The sequence below is a fragment of the Vulpes vulpes genome, unplaced genomic scaffold (genome assembly GCF_048418805.1).
Source record: "Vulpes vulpes isolate BD-2025 unplaced genomic scaffold, VulVul3 u000000720, whole genome shotgun sequence".
NCBI classification, from domain to species: Eukaryota; Metazoa; Chordata; class Mammalia; order Carnivora; family Canidae; genus Vulpes; species Vulpes vulpes.
The window spans coordinates 39,931-59,956 of record NW_027325770.1 but is presented as its reverse complement, the minus strand read 5'-3'; the positions used below and the strand labels follow the sequence as shown (position 1 = coordinate 59,956).

The following is a 20,026-nucleotide window of genomic DNA, read 5'->3' as shown; positions in this document are numbered from 1 at the left end:
CAATTAGATAAATTTGTATGTTGAGTGTGTAGGTGAGCGTACAGGTGCTACATATTTCTCCAACATGGGAAGTGATGTGTAAGGCTGAGGAAAGGACCTGTGAAAGAATGAGCAGGTGAAAATGGGAGGAGCTGCTGCAAATCATGAATAGAAGACAATGGAAACATGACTATCCTATGATAAAGGATTAATTGCAAAATAAAGACAACATTAACGTTAAGCTGATATATCTCTAAAAGCATCCTATTAAATTATTAAAAACTTGCAAAATTTACAGGCATTTTGACACCAGAGCCAGAATTACTTGAATGAGCAGAGAGCATAAAGGAGAAGCAGCAATGAAGGAAATCCCACCTAATATCCACCACTTCTCGGGTTCAGAAGATTAAACACATGTAAGCTAAACTTGACAGAGTTTAGAAAAGGTATAATCTGTAAAGCTATATTGTACAATGAGGTAAACAGTGCTCAGAATATCAGGCTTCACCTACTTGTTCGCAACAGACTCTAAAAGGGCAAAGAGCTGCTCAGGCTGGTCTGTTTGTGGATCAAAGTCCATTGAATTTCTAATGATGTCCAAAGCCTGCATATTCCATCGGGGATCCAAAAGAATCACAAATTCATCTGGTGAAAATATAAAACAAAAAGTAGAATTTTGGAGTTAAACTCTTTGCCTAGAAAACTTCAGTTGAAGATTTTTACTATCTTAATTTGATCATATTCAGTTCTGATGGGGAAGGGACAGAATAGGAAAATTGCTAGTTTCAGCCCACAGCATTAGAAAAGTAAAATCCAACTGCTTTTACACTTTCCTTTCTAAATGCAAAATTTCTACTAGTCCTGAAAATTCATTCCACTGCAGGATATAAAGTAATCTCTCTGGAACATAAGCATTCCAACCAATACAGTCACTTGCTCCAAAAACAATTCATGAGCTTAATGACCCAATCTGCTGTCATTAACTTCAAAAAACTAGCTTACGGGGTGGGAAAATGAATAAATATGTCTCATTATTTGATTTCAATACGGAAATCAATTCAAGGAGCACTTGGGTGGCATAGTTCAGTGTCCAACTCTTATTTCAGCTCAGGTCCTGATCTCAGGGTCATGGGACCTGTGTCAGATCCTGTGCATGCATGGAGTCAGCCTGAGAGTCCTCTCCCTCTACTTCTCCCCCTCTTCTTTGAACTTGCAAGCACAGATGCACTCTCTCTCAAAAATAAATAAATCTTTAAAATACATACACACACAAAAAAAAAACCCTCAAGATTATTTTATTATTTAAAAAAGCCCTTTCTTTATAATCAGAGAATGTGGCATCTGCTGCTTCTTCGGCTTAAACTTGGCACCTCTTCTGTAAGGCAGCAGTGATCAGATCTGACTTTTCTCCAGAGGCTGTGAGAACTCAAAAAAGGGAGGCAAAACAAAACAAAGGTAACATAAACTTCAAAGCGGCTGGGTAGGTCAGTGGAGCACTTCAAATCTTAAAGGTATCTACCATCTGAAGAGGGTACCTGCACCCCAGTGTTCATAGGAGCAATGTCCCCTATGGCCAAACTAGGAAAGAGCCCAGATGTCCATCGACAGATGAATGTATCGGATAAAGAAGATGTGGTATATAGATGTATACAATGGAATACTACTCAGCCACCAAATAAAGAGAAATCTTGCCACTTGCAATGACATGGATGGAGCTAGAGGGTATTATGCTAAGTGAAATAAGTCAATCAGAGAAAGACATATGATCTCACTGATATGTGGAATTTAAGAAACGAAACAGAGGATCATAGGGAAAGAAAGGAAAAAATAAAACAAGAGAGGGAGACAAACCATTAAGAGACTCTTAATCACAGGAAACAAACTGAGGGTTTCTGGAGAAGAGGAGGAAGGGGGAGGGAATAACTGGCTGATGGACATTAAAGAGGGCATAGGACATAATGAGCACTGGGTATTATAGAAGAATCACTGACTTCTACTTCTGAAACTAATAATAAAGCAATTTAAATTCAATTAACATATAAAAACTTTAAAAATAAATAATAGTAAATAAAGGTTATCTACTATACAGTAGACTAACAAATGCCTACTGTGAACAGCAAAGTACATGGAGGGAACTCACATTCCAAAGTCCAGTAAGACTACATGATCCAAAGCTATACACTTGAAAAGGAAGATGAAGGCATACCTACTATGTTCCAACAGTGGGCAAATGATACCTGCTAAAAAGGGAAACTGCTACTCTAGAACTATTCCCAAAGACCAAAATTCTTTCATACTTGGGAAAGCATGATTTAGTTCAGCCACAACATGACCAGTACAGGAGTTTTCCCTATTATTTGATTTCTTCCCAAACGTTTACCTGTTACCTTTAGTGTACAAAAGACAACTGGTGTAGCACAAAAGCATCATGCATGTTTTCTTCTAAACCAAATGGCAATGGTATGTTTTGATCAATATCAAATGAAGATAGAGATGGGAAATTAAAAACCTGGTTCTGTGAACATGTCCCTAATTTCTTCATTATGCTTATGAACATAATGCTTATGTTCAACCAACTTCATATTATTCTCTTCAAGTAAAAGAATCTTACTCTAATTAAAAATAAATTCTGGGGGCTCCCAGGTGGCTAGGTCAGTAAAGTGTTTGACTTCCACTCCGCACATGGTCCCAGGATCAAGCCCCAAGTCAGGCTCCCCACTCAGTGGGGACTCTGCTTCTCCCTCTGTCTTTGCCCCTCTCCCCACCTTGTCCTCTGTCTCAAATAGTCTTTTTAAGAAATAAAAATAAAAAAGTTCTGAGTGCCTCATTTGCTTTTTGTTTTTAAGATTTTATTTACTTCTTCATGAGAGACAGAGAGAGAGAGAGAGAGAGAGAATGACAGAGACATAGGCAGAGAAGCAGGCTCCACGCAGGGAGCCCGATGCGGAACTTGATCCCGGGACCCAGGATCATGCCCTGGGCCAAAGGCAGATGCTCAACAGCTGAGTCACCCAGGTGTCCCTGAATGCCTCATTTGATTAGATACCTTGAATGGCTATTTATTTTATCATTATGGTTTTGTAACTTTATATTTAAGGCTTTAAAAAGTTTATTAAGGTTTTGTACCTTCTGAAGTAATTCACACTATATACCCATAGCTTAAAACCCTTTCTGTTAACAACACTAATAAGTAACAGAATGCTTTGAGTGGAAGGGACCCAGAAAAATGAATAGAATTCCCCTATTATTCAAACATAGGCAGTAAGTATGAATGATGGTTTCCAAATGAAGCCAGTTTGTGGCTGAGTTGGGACCACAGACCAGTCTTCCAACTCCCATTTTCTCTCCCTATGTTGTATATCACCATCCTCTTTCAAAGACTAAAGAATAAATGGATAGTTTCAAACAAAAAAAAGTGGAATTTGCATCTGGATACATTGAGTCTTCCAAAATACAGTGTTTATTATAGTGGCAGTTGTGACAGGTCTTTTTCCATGGACTCAATGAACCAATTTCCTAAACTGTGCATTTCCTGAACTCGAAATTAAATCAGGTGCAGTACCTGTTATATTTGGTTGTAATATTTTGATGACATTACTGACCCCAGCTGAGAGAGAATTTGAGTAAAAATTCCTAAGAGATGCAGCACTGGCTTCCAAATGAATCTGTATTGATTCTGTGGAGAAAGGAGAAATAATGTTAATATCTAAAGTGGGGCTGTCCAAGCAAACTTTTTGTAATAATGGAAACATCCTATAGTTGCAGTGTGAGGGCAGCCATTAGTCTTGTGTTAGTAAGCATGTGAAATGTGGCCAGTGCAACTAAGGACTGGATTTTAGATTTTATTTAACTTTAATTAATTTATATTTACATTTTAGTAGCTACCTGTGGCTAGTAGCTCTCATACAGGACAATGCAGATAAAATACAAATTCTCTCTATACAATTTTAGACAGATCACATGCATAATACAATACACATATTCTTTGGCTAAGTTCTCATGGATAGAAGGGTTCATATAAACTCTACTACTTTAGGCAACAAGTTCTACCAACAAATTCCAAGTCCTGTACTTTGCAACCCGTGCAATGTTGTTAAGGTTGGTTTTTCCTCTTAAAATGAAAAAAAAGTACAAAGAAATTAAGCAGGACAACTTAGAATACTGGAACTAAAATAAGTCTCTTAAGCACTTTAAGGCAAATGAAGTTTACCAAAAACAACCTTCCTCAGATAGGATGGTTGTATAGCAGCATGTTAAAAAAATAAGCAGTAATATGATATAGTACATTTTCCTTTTGGATTTGATAGAAAAGTGGAAGACCATGAAATGCTAAGGATTACACAGGGGCAAAGTTTCTCTTAGGACACATCTAAGGGCAGTTACATGCCTTAATGTTTTCTAACAGCTATACAAATAGTAAGGCCAGGTAACAAATTTATTGCTAGATCTCCCAGATACAATTTTAAGTGTCCTCACAGGATAATACAGCTACTGAGGCACTAAAATAGTTTATTTATGCACTTATTGTACAAATTAAGCTTTTCAACTCACCCAACCCCTGTGGTATATTCTTGGCTAAATGATAAAGCCATTTAACTCTGAGCATCCAATCTTGATTGGTTGCTCGTTCTATAAGCAATTTAACAGCCATGGCCAGAACTTCTGGTTCATCAATCCAGTAAGTATCCACTTCGACTGAACTGAATTTCAAGCTCTCAGGGTTAGGAGACTGCATAATTTTCTCTAAATCGGGTAAGGTAAGAGGCTGAATCCTGAAATTCATTAGAAAAATAAGGCAAAGTCAGTACTAGAATGAACTTTCATTTTACATTTCAAAGAACCAGGAAAATAACTTTACAAATAACAGATCAAAGAAGTAATAGGGAAAATATTAGTCCCTTTCAAAGGAGAATAATTAAAACATATCTAGTGAATAATAAATAGGGAGCAATATTACAATGAACAAGGAAACTATAACAGCTGGGTAATAAATGACCATATAACATTCCGGTCAAACATGTTGGGTCATGACCACTACCATCAAAAAAAAGTCAAGATGCCAAAGAGACACAAACTCAAGGCTCCACTAACCTGGCCCAGCTGCTGGTTTTCATGCTCATCCTGTTAAGGCAATATACTAAGATCTGTCCATCACTTCGGACTACAGACAGGTGAGAGTCTTCTGTAGCAAAGAGAGCTGAGGGCAGAGAATCTGGCCACAGGCCCATAGCAAGGATGGAGTTACCCCAGGTTTCATGTGCTCGAAGAGAAAAAACATGTTTCTCCAGTAAAGCCTGTGCAAGCTGGTAGGAGATAAAAACACACAGGCAACATCTAAGTGCTATTACCAAAAAGTAGAAGAGGAATAATAGTTTTCCAGGACCTTTGTGATCATCCCACAACTCTCATCAGTCTTCAATTTTCAACACTACAAGCTAAATTCCACTTTGCCTAAAGACAGTTAAGTTTCAAAGAATATTTACATTTAACCTATTTTCCAGAAAAGTACTTAGATACCAGGTCTCTACTACAGAGTAACTGAAGTGCTCCACTCTCAGTTCATTAAAGTCACCATCAATAAAAGGAATTTCCCCCATCCAAATAATGCAAAGTGTTATAAATGAGAAAGCTGTTTGAAATACTTCATGGTACCTTCCGGTTTGCTGGTGAATGCTGGGAGCAGACATATGCTTCCCAGCATACTTCAGAAAAGGCTCTGTCTAAACTCAGCCCTCGCTGTAGGTACTGCACAATGAATAAGGCTGTTTGAATTAGAGTTGAAATAGAGGACGTTGGAGAACCTATAAAGAAAAAAAATATTGCCATCTATGGGCAACAGATTCTGCAAAATCTCCAATGAAAATAGAGAAATTCATCTTCTCATCAAACTTTGTTTCATTCAATCCACCCACTTACCTTAGAAAGCCTTCTAAGTAGAATCTAGAGTCTCACCAGCACACTATGGACTTGTAAGAACATTCATATTCCTTCCCTATCTTGTCTCCCTCCCTCCATTTCTGGCTGTCACAAACATACTGCAGGAAAGTGAAAACTACAAGTAGGACAAAGCCTGGTCATTTATTATCCTTAATCTAAAGTTGACAAACGCTGAAGTAGCAAAATGAGCATGGCCTCATAAAGGACCATGCACTTTAAAATCCAACAGAACTACATTCAAAGCCTCACTGTTTGGCTTTGATGAGTTATTCAACCTCTCTGAACCCTATTCTGTAACACGAAAACATGCCATGAATTAATGTGAAAACTAAAAAACCAACAGACATTGTACCTAACACATAGCAGTTACTCAATATACAGCATTTATCATTACCTTTGTTATTATTCTTGCTTGTTCCTGTATATTTGGACAGATAGGTTTTATTAGAAGAAATAACACCTGTCTGTTTTAAGCAGTTCAAAGTTCCCTCTTTATTCTATCTTCAAAAGACTCAATGACCAGATAAAAGGGATAAACTTTACAAATTTTAGTGCCTAAAGCAGTATTCCTTAAGGTAAGAGTGTCTGAATGAATCTACCAGAATCATCTGGGGAGCTTCTTTAAAATACTAATTTCTGTGTCTCACCCAGATTTACTGAACCCAATCTCTTAGGGGGAAGATAGGCATCAGCACATCTCTATTTTTAACAGACTTTTCTGGTAATTCCTATTTGTATGTACACTAAATTTAAGAACTCCTAGATTAGCAGTCAAATGAAAAAACATATGAATTTCTAGAAGAATAAAACTCTGCAGAGGTCTGTAAGTCAAGCACCTTACCTACTACAGTGCTTTGGATCTCTGTGTGTAGAGCCAAGAGGCTATCACACACACTATCCCCCACCAACCCAAGGCTGTGCAGCAGAACTTTCAGATCCAGGTCATCTGGGATGTTTCCATCCCCTTCTCCTGAAATGTAGATTTCAAGTCCACGATTCCTCATAGCTCGGGATATTTCTCCATGAACAGGATCCATCGAGAGAAAAAGTCTAGCAATTCAAAGGGAAAAAAAATTAAAAATTAAAATCATTGCAACCAATGATGCAGCTCAGCAACAACTGATGAGGGCAAATCCTATGTGTTAGAACTTCAGGGAGTTTATCGAGGGAGATACCATTAACTAAAACTCTGCTATTTTCATCTATATTCTATCTTTTAGTGCCAAAATACACCAATATAGCAAAATCAGTTTCTCTAAACCTATTCTCCTTAGAAACTGTTTATCCAATGCACCTTTAATGCTGAGAATATAAATTCTTTCAGATAGTCCCCAAATCAGACAGTGCTAATTCATCATTCTAACTCACCTACAGAGATCAGAAAAGGGAGCAGTGTATTCTCCTGAAACAATTACCTTCATATATGTCTAGCAACATCTCCATATAGCCAACATCTCCAAAGCTAAACAGTGGATTCCCTGCTAACCTTCCCACGTCAAACCTGCTCCTTTGCCAGTCTTTCCTTTCTCAATAAATGGTTCCCATATTTACCAATTACCCAAGCCAAAATCTTGTATAAAATCCTTGCTTCCTCTTTTTTTTCAACCCACACATCCATCAGAAAGTCCCACTCAGGGATCCCTGGGTGGCGCAGTGGTTTGGCGCTTGCCTTTGGCCCAGGGCGCGATCCTGGAGACCCGGGATCGAATCCCACATCAGGCTCCCCGTGCATGGAGCCTGTTTCTCCCTCCGCCTATGTCTCTGCCTCTCTCTCTGTCTCTCTGTCTCTCTGTGACTATCATAAATAAATAAAAATTAAAAAAAAAATAGTTTAGAAAGTCCCACTCATATGGCCACCCTAGTCTAAGCTATCATATCTCTTGCCTGAACTACTGCAAAAAACTTGTGATCAGTCTCCCTGCTTCTACCCTTTACCATCATCCCACAATAGGGACCTCACCTCTCTTATTTTTTTATTATTATTTTTTAAAGTAAGCTCTGTGCCCACAATGGGGCTTGAACTCACAACTCCAAGATCAAGAGTCACATGTTCTACCTACGGAGCCAACCAGGAGACCCCTCTTGTTTACTGATGTGATCCCAGAGTCTGGCAAATAGCAAAGCCTAAATAAATATGTGCTAACTGAACCAATAAATGGGTGAATATACTTATAACTGGATGTATAAATAAAACATGTAAGAAGGTCCTACTTATTTGAGGCAGTCAGATTCTTAAGCAGAAACTTAAGAGGCAAGAATACCTGAAATTGGGATTTGGTGTTATGGTGGGAGTGGATCCATCTATCATCCCCCTCTCACTAAGAGTGAGAACACCTCCAGGTTCAAGCAAAGCATTCAAACGATCCAGCACCGATGGGCTGCACAAAGAGAATTCAAATACAATGGTGACAGTTTGACACGCTGCACTGGTTCTATTTTCCTTGCACAGGCCTCCTACTGCTCCTGACTCAGGTCGTCCTTAAGCATAGACCACTCCCCCCATATAGAATTGTGCTCTCTCTCCCTGTCCAGTCCCCTTTTCACTCCCAAAGGCATTCTTTCCAGAAATTTACAAACAGTAAATATGCAAAATATTTGTTAAATAAGTAAATGAAATTAAGGAAAATTGTTCCATGATCTATAGCTCTTTCTTTTTTCTTTCTCCATCTCTCCACTTCCTAACATTATCAAACCAATTTGAAGACACCTGGATTTCTATTCAAACATTCTGAAAAAATCTCCAGGTAGAGAAACTCATCATCTTGACCTGGAATAGTTTCTATTATGCTGTGTACTACGGAAGTTTTACGATGCCTTTTTCCTTACTTCAGAATCAAAGCAATACACACTGATGCACATTTACTAAATGTCTGGCCTGTAAAAGATCGCTATTTCAAAAATTTGACCTCAAGAATGACCCTAACAAAAGGAGTATTTTCGATAGTAAATAAAAAGGTCTACCTCAAAAATGGTTGGAAAAGTAACCCAATTGTGTTAGCCTTCAGCTCAGTTCAAAACAGTCATACAAAACTAAAATCTTGAAACTAATGACCTTTGTTCACCACAGGAATATGTATCTAGTTAACAATGGGTTCAAAATACCAGAGCTTTCAACTGGGTTTCTACTTTGACAAGCATATCTCAAATATCAATGTTGCGATTAAGCAGAAGGTCCTTACTTGCAGAAGTTAACATTGTCCATCAAAAGCCAATCTCCAGACTTCAGAGCCCGAACAAACATGCTGTCAACCCATTCAAATGTGCCATGGCTGTGGCCACTGGTGGACTGCAGAAGCTTCACCCCAAAATTTCGGAACTCTTCCACAAGTTTGGCAAATTCTGAAACGTCACAGCCATAGCATTTATTTTCAAACTGGGACAATAAGAAAACCAACAAAAGAAAAAAAGCCCTAAGAGTTTATTAAAAGAAAATTGGAGGGCAGCCTGGGTGGCTCAGTGGTTTAGTGCCCGCCTTTGGCCCAGGGTGTGATCCTGGAGACCCAGGATCGAGTCCCACATCAGGCTCCCTGCATGGAGCTGCCTCTCCCTCTACCTGTATATCTGCCTCTCTCTCTCTGTGTGTCTTTCATAAATAAATAAAATATTTTTAAAAAGAAAGAAAATTGGAAACTTCTGACCCAGGTTTTTTAAAAAGATTTATTTATTCATGAGAAAGAGAGAGAGATGCAGAGACACAGGCAGAGGGAGAGGCAGGCTCCTTGCAGGGAGTCCGATGAAGGACTCGATCCCTGGAATGGGATTGCGCCCTGAACCAAAGGCAGACGCTCAACTGCTGAGCCACCCAGAAGTCCCTGGCCCTAGTGTTTAAAGTTTTGTAATAGAGTATAAATAAGAAGGGTTTTTTTGTTTAAACAAAACAGGTAAAAAAAAAAAAAAAAAAAAAAAAAAAAGAAAAGAAAAGAAAAGAAGAAAAGAAAAGAAAGAAAAAAAAGAAAAGAAAAGAAAAAAGAAAAGAAAAGAAAAGAAAAATTAGGGCTGGTGGCAGAAAATATTTTTTAATGCCTTTCTGAATTAATGGCTAGGTAGAGGGAACTCAAAGGTGATAGTAAAGGTAAATAATCTTTGTTATAATTTCTTAAATGGCATAAGGAGAATAATGCCTCCCACCTATTACCGCATTTTTATCAAATGAAAGGACACTAAAAATTGGCACAATGAAAATCAACGCCATTAAACTAGACTTTCTTTATAATGACGATATCATACGATTATAGTAACAACTGGTATTTATTTGCTTAGTGCTTAAACGGCCCATGCCAAAAACTTTTCAACTGCTCTTTTTTTTTTATTGGAAGTTCTCGTAGGACTCTTGTTCATATCACCAAGTATTATGCATTGGACTCCATGAGGAATAATAAAGTTTAGACTTTACCTCCACTGTTAACCACCTAAAAACTGTATCAAATATATGAAACAACTGCTTTCAAACACTGGCCAACAGCAGAGGGCTGTGACACCTAAGGAAAGGAAGCCCTATAATTTCACTTGATTTCTGCCTGGAAGCAATTTCAGGATCGCAAAGCAAGGAGAGGGAACTCAAACATACCACAGAGGTCTCAGACAGACTGGAAACAAACCTACCACGTTGAAGCAAACAGGAAAGGCTGAGAAATATTCTCACCATAAACCCCATCTATAGTGCTGTGTGACCCACAACTTGGAAAAGCCTGAAAACGTGGAGCTTCTCACTATGGAACAAAAGGTTTGAACCAGGGATCCCTGGGTGGTGCAGCGGTTTAGCGCCTGCCTTTGGCCCAGGGCACGATTCTGGAGACCCGGGATCAAATCCCACGTCGGGCTCCCAGTGCATGGAGCCTGCTTCTCCCTCTGCCTGTGTCTCTGCCTCTCTCTCTCTCTCTCTCTCTCTCTCTCTCTGTGTGACTATCATAAATAAATTTTTAAAAAAAATTTAAAAAAAAAAAGGTTTAAACCACACATCAGGAATCCCAACTTCTAAAACATGAACCTGAAAGGCAAGCCCTCAAAACATCTATCTTCTAAAAGCAACAGGGTCGCATCCCAAGAATACAAGATTGGGATCGGAGAAAGGGCTCACACACACTCAGACTCATCCACCCCAGGGCACAGCTAAGAGAGACAGCTAACTGCACCCAGACTCAAAGTGAAGGAGGCTTACCTGGTTGTATGGAAGACACACCTGAGAAGCAAGCACCTAATATAACATATACATCCTAGAGCCCGCTGGAACACTATCTGGGGAAGAAGACTGATGGGCACGATCTTTGTGCTCTTCCTTTGTGGTGCTCTAGAGCACCAGTACTTCCCAGAAAGCTTTTTACATTAAGTCTTGGGCTCTGATTTTTATAGCTATCACTCAGGGGATGCCTCTTGATCCTCTGGCTCTGGAGGCCAGGAGAGGTTGAGTTCCTGGATATCATGGAACTGTAATAAGCAGTGTCACCCAGAAATGAGATAGAATTGGTAAATTCTACGAACATTCAAAAAGAATATCAATCTTTCTCAAACAATTCCCCAAAAAATAGAAGAAGAGGAGGAGGGAACTTTTCCAAACTCATTTTATAATGTCAGCATTACCCCGATACCAAAACCTGACAAGGATGCCACAAGAAAAGAAAATTACAGCCTATGGGTGCCTCGCTGGCTCAGTTGGTAGAGCATTCAACTCTTGAGCTTACAGCTGTGAGTTCAAGCCCCACGTGGAGTCTACTTAAAAAAAAAATTATAGGCTAATATCACTGATAAACATAGATGTGAAGATTCCCAACAAAACAATCAGTAAACTAAATTCAGCAATACAGTGAAAGGATCATACACTACAATCAAATGGTTTTTATTCCAGGGATGCAAGAATGGTTCAATATCTGCAAATCAATGTGACAAAACAAGTTCACAAAATGAAGGATAGGGCAGCCCCGGTGGCTCAGCGATTTAGCGCCACCTGCAGCTCAGGGCGTGATCCTGGGGACCCGGGATCGAGTCCCATGTTGGGCTCCCTGCATGGAGCCTGCTTCTCCCTCTGCCTGTGTCTCTGCCTCTCTCTCTCTCCTCTCTGTGTATTCTCATGAATAAATAAATAAAATCTTAAAAAAAAAAATGAAGGATAAAAATCATATGACCATTTCAATAGATGCAGAAAAAGCGCCTGACAAAATTCAACATCCATTCATGATAAAAACCCTTAATAAAGTGAGTACAGAGAGAATGTGCTTCAACATATTAATATATTACTATATATAGTTTTATTATAACACAGGTAACATCACACTTAGCAACAAAAAGCTGACAGCTTTTCCTCTGAGATCAAGAACAAGGTAAGGATGTCAACTCTCACCATTTTATTCAACACAATACTGGAATTCCAAGCCAGAGCAATTAGGAGAGAAAAATAAACCATCCGAATTGGAAAGGAAAAAGGAAAACTGTCACTATTTGCACATGATGTAACATTACATAGAGAAAACCCTACACCACCACAAAGAAAGAAAAAAAATTCAGTAAACTTGCAGAACACAAAATCAACACACAAAAATTCACTGTGGGGCAGCCCCGGTGGCACAGCGGTTTGGCGCCACCTACAGCCCGGGGTGTGATCCTGGAGACCCGGGATTGAGTCCCACATCAGACTTCCTGCATGGAGCCTGCTTCTCCTTCTGCCTGTGTCTGCCTCTCTCTCTTTCTGTCTCTCATGAAGATAAATAAAATCTTTAAAAAAAAAAAAAAAAAAAAAGAAAAGAAAAATGGTGCTGGGGAAATTGGATAGCAACATACAAAGCCACATATAACTTCTGACTCCTCAAAAACCTAACTAACCTCCTAATAATAGCCACCTTCCCAGCAGCAGTCTATTAACACATTATGCACACTGTATATACTATATACTATATACTGTATTCTTACAATTCTTAGTAAGCTAAAAGATTTTTAAAATATTATAAGGAAAATACATTTATAAATTTTTGGGAAAAAATCCACACATAAGTCAACCCATTCAGTTCAAACGCCATGTTGCTCAAGGATCAACAAAAATGCAGCACTAAGCGCTTAAAATTTCCAGCATCCAATCAAAATTACTAGATGTACAAAGAAAATATGACTTACAACCAGGAAAAAAAAAAAGTCAATAGAACAAACCCAAAAATCAGATAATGAAATTAGCAAAAATGTTAATGCAGCTATTATAAAAAAGCATAAGCATTTAAGATAAATATATTTTAGTTCTCATGTTAATAATATAACTCATGTATCTTCACAGTAATGTTAAGATATAAATATTTACAGAGAAAAATATTTAACCAAAAATAAAACAGAAAAATTGTTTGACACACCTTTTCTCACTCTATTAATACCCCTAAGAAATTACTCAATATGAAAGTGATTCCTAAATAAGCAGTATTTAGAATGAGCTGTGAGAACTTACTCTAAATATTTAAATTTCAACTGAAAGATACATAGAAGAACTAGACTGAAGGCTGTAAGGTCAGAGGATTAGATTCAAAACCTAGTCAAGCCACTTTGTAACTGTACATTAAGCATGGTATTTAACCTCTATGAGCAACCATTTCCATAAGCATAAAATGAAGATAATCTTTCCTTGTAATGCAGTGGTATTGTGAGGTTTAAAAGTAAATTTTTAGGGATCCCTGGGTGGCGCAGCGGTTTGGCGCCTGCCTTTGGCCCAGGGTGCGATCCTGGAGACCCGGGATCGAATCCCACATCGGGCTCCCGGTGCATGGAGCCTGCTTCTCTCTCTGCCTGTGTCTCTGCCCCTCTCTCTCTCTCTCTCTGTGACTATCATAAGTAAATAAAAATTTTTTTAAAAAAGTAAATTTTTAATACAAGACTACCACCCACTTGGAATTCATAGCTCAATGGGAAATTTTATAATATTCACCTTCAAAAAATTTATAAACCAATGTATAACTCCATTAAATATCTCTCACAATTAAATTTGAGTGAATGAGGAAAGGATTTCAAATCTAAATAATGGGCTTGAATTGGGGGAATTGACAAATCAAATCAACAATAAAATCATTCTCCTGCTTAAGAAAGTAAACTATTTGACCCACAGCCATGGATACATTGTTTACAGAGTTAGATGAGAGGAGTCTCACTTCTTTATCTCTAAGGAATCAACCCTTTATAACCAGTAACAGGCTTTGAAAATAAAAGATGACAATCATAGTGACGGACACAATCTATGAGCCTTTAATCTTCCCTAAAAGCATACTCTTCATCACCCAAAAAACTGCACCACAAAATGCGAGGAGATTCCATGTTAACTGAAGATTTTTTTCCACTTTCTATACAAAACTAATAAACACATCTTAATGATCAATTTAGATTTCTATTCTCCCATTTAAATATTTAATTTTGGGGAGTGCCTGGGTGGCTCAGTTGATTAAGCATCTGCCTTTGGCTCAGGTCATGATCTAGGGTCCTGGGATGGAGCCCCAAGTCAGGCTCCCTGCTCAGCAGGGAGTCTGCTTCTCTTCTCTCCCTTCCACCCCCCCAACCCCCCACACACTCATGCTCTCTTGAGCATGCACTCTCTTCAAATAAATAAATAATAATTTAAAATAAAATAAAATTTTAGGGACGCCTAGGTAGCTCAGCGGTTGAGCATCTATCTGTCTTTGGCTCAGGGTGTGATCTTGCGGTCCTGGGATTGAGGCCTGCATCAGGCTCCCTGCATGGAGCCTGCTTCTCCCTCTGCCTCCATTTCTGTCTCTCCCTCTCTCTCTCTGAGTCTCTCATGAATAAGTAAATAAAATCATAACTAACTGAATGAATGAATAAATGTTAATATTTTGAGAAATTACTTAACTAGTTTTAAAAGTCAAGAAAAAAGCCAGTTTACACGTAAATAATTTACTATCATAGATGATTACATACAAGATAAACTATCAAGCTCACTAAATTTCTTTCATTTTTGCTTTATGATAATTCTAAATTATTTTACATCAGCTTCATGTTACTTTCTAAAACAAATATTTTCAAGTTTTCTAAATAACTATTACATTAATTAAAGAATTACAGATAATACCTTATAAATACATTACTACTTATACATGGACACTACATGGACAATACTATCTACATATCTGATACACATATCCAAACACACATACCTGCCTTGGAGTAGGAGTTGATTTTGTTGTTGAGTCGCTGCATAAGCAATAATACTGCTTCCAGCTTGTTGACAATCTCCATCGTGATACCTTTACCAGCATCTCCAAGACACTTGGGCTTATAAGTCAGAAGAAAGTGACTCCAGGCTCGTAGCACTACTTCTGCATCATTAGAACTGATAAGAAGGCTGTCTCTTAACAGTGCCCTTACAGTGCCTTCCACCTTTTCTAGCAGCTGCCTCCATGGCCGTATAAGATCAACCTGAAATTTCCAGAGCATAAACTCATCATAGCCACTGGCCAGAGTCAAAAGAACACTCCTTTAAATTAAAAAAAACAAAACAAAAATTCCTACTTGTAGTCACCAACACAAAAGACCAAGAGTCAGACCACAGCATTATACATGTTTTGACTGAAAATGCAAAGGCAGACTTTACCTGCTCAAATCCACCCAGGAGCTCTGTAGTATCCGTTGCACTGTTCATAGCCATGATCTTTAATGTGTGACCAGTAAGGTGTGCCAGAAGCTGGACCAGGCTGGTCTTGCCCACAGAGGCTGGACCCACAAGGATGACCATCCAGCTCATCTGCACACATTTCATAATAGACTCCAGAGACTGTAATGACTGGTGCAGGAGCAACAGGGGACGGCGCGACAGGAGAGGAACGTAACTACCACGGGAAAGGACAGAGTAGCCCAGCTGAAAAAGACATGCCAGTCAGATTTCACAAGTGTGCCTGGTTGTGGGGGCAGAGGAAATCAAAGAAAAATGTAAAAGAATAGTGGTTTATTCTACATGACTCACCTGAACATCATAAGGAGTGATGTGAAATAGTCTGGTTCCCAAGTATGGGTTGGAACTTGAATTAAACACATCCTTGAACACAGCAATGACCTAAATGAAGATAATACAATCAAAACATGAATCACTTCATCAAATTCTGAGCCAAATCTTCTAGAAAACATGCACAGTCAAGAGATATCACAATACTGTGAATGAACACTAGTCACAATTTCCCTATCCTTTTGATTTTTCTCTTATAGATTACATTTATTTAAATCTTCAGAATGAAAGCAAACTGGAACTCAAGAAAAGAGTAATCACCTAATCTCAAACTATTTGAGATTCCAGTTGAGAATATATCATAAATTAAAGCCATGGATATTATGGCAAATCTATAGATGAAAAATGAATCTGGAAAAAAAAAAGAAAAATGAATCTGCTTTCCTTTTTCTTTTTGTTAAAAGATTTTATTCATTTATTCATAAGAGACACACAAAGAGAGAGGCAGAGACACAGGTAGAGGGAGAAGCAGGCTCCATGCAGGGAGCCCGATGTGGGACTCAATCCCAGGTCTCAAGGATCATGCCCTGAGCTGAAAGCAGAGGCTCAACCACTGAGCCACCCACACCTCCCTGAATCTGCTTTCCTCATTCAAGATACCATCTAAGGGGATCCCTGGGTGGCGCAGCGGTTTGGCGCCTGCCTTTGGCCCAGGACACGATCCTGGAGACCCGGGATCGAATCCCACGTCGGGCTCCCGGTGCATGGAGCCTGCTTCTCCCTCTGCCTGTGTCTCTGCCTCTCTCTCTCTCTCTCTCTCTCTGTGTGTGGCTATCATAAATAAATAAAAATTTTAAAAAAAAAGATACCATCTAAAAAGAAGGTAGAATAGTCTGAAGATTTTGAAGAGCAATGACCATTTTTTGAGCATCTATTATGTGCCAAACATTATAGAAGTGCTTTAATAGATTATTTCTGATCCTTACAGCCTTGCAAGATAGATATCATTTCTACTTTATACATATAGATAGCAGGATTCATAAGAGTTATCGGATTTACTCATGGTTAGTAAGTGATTTATTCCATAATATGATTTTAGCTTTCTAAATATTTATGTAGAATGACAACCATTGCTATTTTTCTGATTATTTACATCAGTTATCCCTTCCTTACCAGAAATACAATTAGAAAACTTGCCAATAGCCCTACTTCTTTCCTTCCTGGATTTCTTTTTAAGAGTAATTGGGGCAGAGAGGATAGCTAGGGATGTGTAAAATACACAATTTAGTCCAGAGTAGCAAGAAAAATTCCGGCCACCCAAAATAAGTACACCAAATTGCATGTTTCTAACAAAGCAGCCAAAACTCATTATCACTGTACACTGGACTAAAGTCAGAAAATAAAATAACAATATTATAAAATAAGTCATAGGACAGAATGTACAGCATGGTGACTATAGTCAATAATACAGTATTGTGTATTTGAAAATTGCTAATAGAACAGGTTTCAAAAGTTGTCATCCAAAGGAAAAAGTCTTTTGTAACTATGTAAGGTGACACGTGTTAACTAGACGTATTGTGATTTCACAAGGTAAACAAATACTGAATCACTGTGTTCTACACCTGAAAATAATGTTTATGTCAGTTATATCTCAACTAAAAAATTTAATAAGAGTTTGACAAACAGGAAATAAAAAAGGTAAAATCATTATCAGTACCAAATGTTGACTAGGGGTCAAAGAGCAGCACAGGAGAAAGTGCTCCTGTCACATACTGCTGGGTCCAGGTACTCAGTGACCTTATATTCTACTCCAAGGCAGATTATCCTCTCCTCTCCCTAATAGTCCACCAGAATTAAAATTACAAATACATTCACAATGTGGTTTATTTAGTTTTATTAAGTCAGACTGAATTTACTCAAACTCTTCCAGCTTAAATAAGCCTTTCTCCTATTACTATTTTTCCTCACTTTTGTGTGTGTGAATTACAATAACTGACACAGAGAACGGATAGAAACCTTCCCTTATAGTGACATACCATCTAACATCAATTACCCAATTAACTGGCCAGGGTCTTGCCACAATGAATTAGTAAGTGGACAAAGAAAATAAAGTTCTAGGTGATGGTATATGAATTATAAGTAATAAAATTATATTTTCTAAAAACTAGGTGAATACTTTATTCTAATATAATGACCAAAAGCCACTTGTACATAATAAATGAGTTAACAATTGGCTACAATTGTGAGATGGAAGGAAAGTTCGGGGCTAGAGTGCTGGCTCTACCACTTACTATAGGTGATACCCCATGACTCTAGGCACTGGATCCTCATTGGTAAGAGGTCACGATAGTGCCTCTTGCCTGCAGCTACTGTGAATATTCTGTGAGACTGGACTTTAAATACCACAAAGCAAAATGAACAGCTGATTAGTTGTTCTAATGTTGGCTAGAAATTCTAGTGTCATTTTCTATTTACAAAGGAGATATTATTTCCATTCAGATACAGAATATTCTCCTACAATACCTACTTATATTTTCTAGATAAAAGGTTTTGTAGCTCAAAAGTTTATTTAAAAACAGAAAACCCTCCTCCTCTACTGATTATCACCTGTCTCCTCCTGTTTCTCCCCTTTGTGCCTTGAAAGATGATGAAGACCTAGTTCTTTATTACTGGGAGGCCATAGTTGTTGGTTTTTTTTTAAGATTTATTTATTTATTTGTTTGTTTGTTTGTTTATGATAGACTGAGGGGGGGGTGGGACAGAGACACAGGAGGAAGGAGAAGCAGGCTCCATGCCAGGAGCCCGACGTGGGACTCGATCCCGGGACTCCAGGATCGCGCCCTGGGCCAAAGGCAAGCGCCAAACCACTGAGCCACCACCCAGGGATCCCCTGGGAGGCCATAGTTTTAAGAAGGTTTGCAATAAGAGGGTTCAGAGAGATCAACAAATTGCGTATTCCAAAGCAAACTACTCTGCACTTTGAGACCTTGAGATAGGTGAACATTTAGTCTCTTTAACTTCTAAATTCTAAGCAGCTTTCCTGAGGTTAGTATTATTAGTGAGTATGCCCTTTCTCTCCCTTAGGAAGAAATCAACTTTCAGATGGAAAAAAACACAAGGAACAAGAGTGAAACTTACCTTTTCTTTGTCTTCCTTGGTTCTCATTCTCTCACCATAGACCAAAAACACATGTTGACCAGGATCATAACACCCAGGAGACTGGTCAACTAGCATCAACTGACACCAGCGGAAAAGGTCCCGAAGGTTGAATTCCCAGGGTCCTCCTTTTTGCCCCCATTTCTTTTCAACAGTCACTTCATGATCAATCTAAAAAGAAAATGCCATTCATTACTGGGAAACATGTCCCATTGGTGGGCACTGCATTAAGTACTTTCACTGTACTACAAATGCATACATAATCGGGAAACAGAAATTAGCAGGTTTGATACAAATGTCTCTTTCTCCCAACCCAGATGTCTAAATTAGGATACTCTTGTAAGCATTAACATCCATACACATAATAGATCTGAATTACTATAATCCTCAAATAAGTGGTTTCTTCCACTAAAAATGTGTATTATTCAATGCGGTTTATTTTAGAGAGACTGGTAAATTTGATGGTATCCCACATTGAAAAAATTATGGTTCTAAAAAAGACTTATGGTTCTATCACAGCATGAAAATAAAAAACAATACAAGTAGGTACTTACTTGGTTATTGAAAGCAACCATCTTCTTAACAATATTTTTGTCAATGGCTGGAAACAGAGTACTAGCAATGAACTCTATGTCAATTACTGTAAGGGGATCCACAAAGACCTATCGAATCGAAAAAGAACACGAAGAAATGCTATTGCTTCTCTTCACTGAACACCAAGAAGGACTACCACTTGTAAAGTAAAACTGTTATTTAACACCAAAGTAACGATACCTCAGTTTAGATATATATAAAAATTGAGTTAAAGAAATCTTTCCAAAAAAAAAAAAAAAGAAAGAAAAGAAAAGAAATCTTTCCTTGCATTTTTAGGATACAGAATCCTAAAGATAAATGAAATGCAGGCAACAGAGGTTTTGTTGTTAGCTCCATGCTAGTGAATTTTTTAAGGGCATAGGATCATTAACTTTAAAATTTCAACTTTTTTGGGCAGCCCAGGTGGCTCAATGGTTTAGCGCTGCCTTCAGCCCAGGGCATGAT

General features: G+C 38.3%; 1 protein-coding gene across 1 annotated transcript in view; it reads right to left on the bottom strand.

The window, feature by feature from the left end:
- Positions 1 to 99: 99 nt before the first annotated feature.
- Positions 100 to 20,026, bottom strand: part of LOC140597285 (midasin-like) — a gene marked incomplete at its 5' end in the record, with an annotated part of 59,697 nt that continues 39,770 nt past the window's right edge. The window contains 13 exons of the mRNA XM_072745323.1: positions 100 to 624; positions 3,542 to 3,655; positions 4,531 to 4,751; positions 5,071 to 5,282; positions 5,632 to 5,780; positions 6,758 to 6,966; positions 8,178 to 8,294; positions 9,096 to 9,255; positions 15,048 to 15,309; positions 15,485 to 15,748; positions 15,854 to 15,943; positions 18,971 to 19,159; positions 19,543 to 19,650. Coding sequence (XP_072601424.1) covers positions 488 to 624; positions 3,542 to 3,655; positions 4,531 to 4,751; positions 5,071 to 5,282; positions 5,632 to 5,780; positions 6,758 to 6,966; positions 8,178 to 8,294; positions 9,096 to 9,255; positions 15,048 to 15,309; positions 15,485 to 15,748; positions 15,854 to 15,943; positions 18,971 to 19,159; positions 19,543 to 19,650 — 2,232 coding nt within the window. The remainder of the gene's footprint in view (positions 625 to 3,541; positions 3,656 to 4,530; positions 4,752 to 5,070; positions 5,283 to 5,631; positions 5,781 to 6,757; positions 6,967 to 8,177; positions 8,295 to 9,095; positions 9,256 to 15,047; positions 15,310 to 15,484; positions 15,749 to 15,853; positions 15,944 to 18,970; positions 19,160 to 19,542; positions 19,651 to 20,026) is intronic.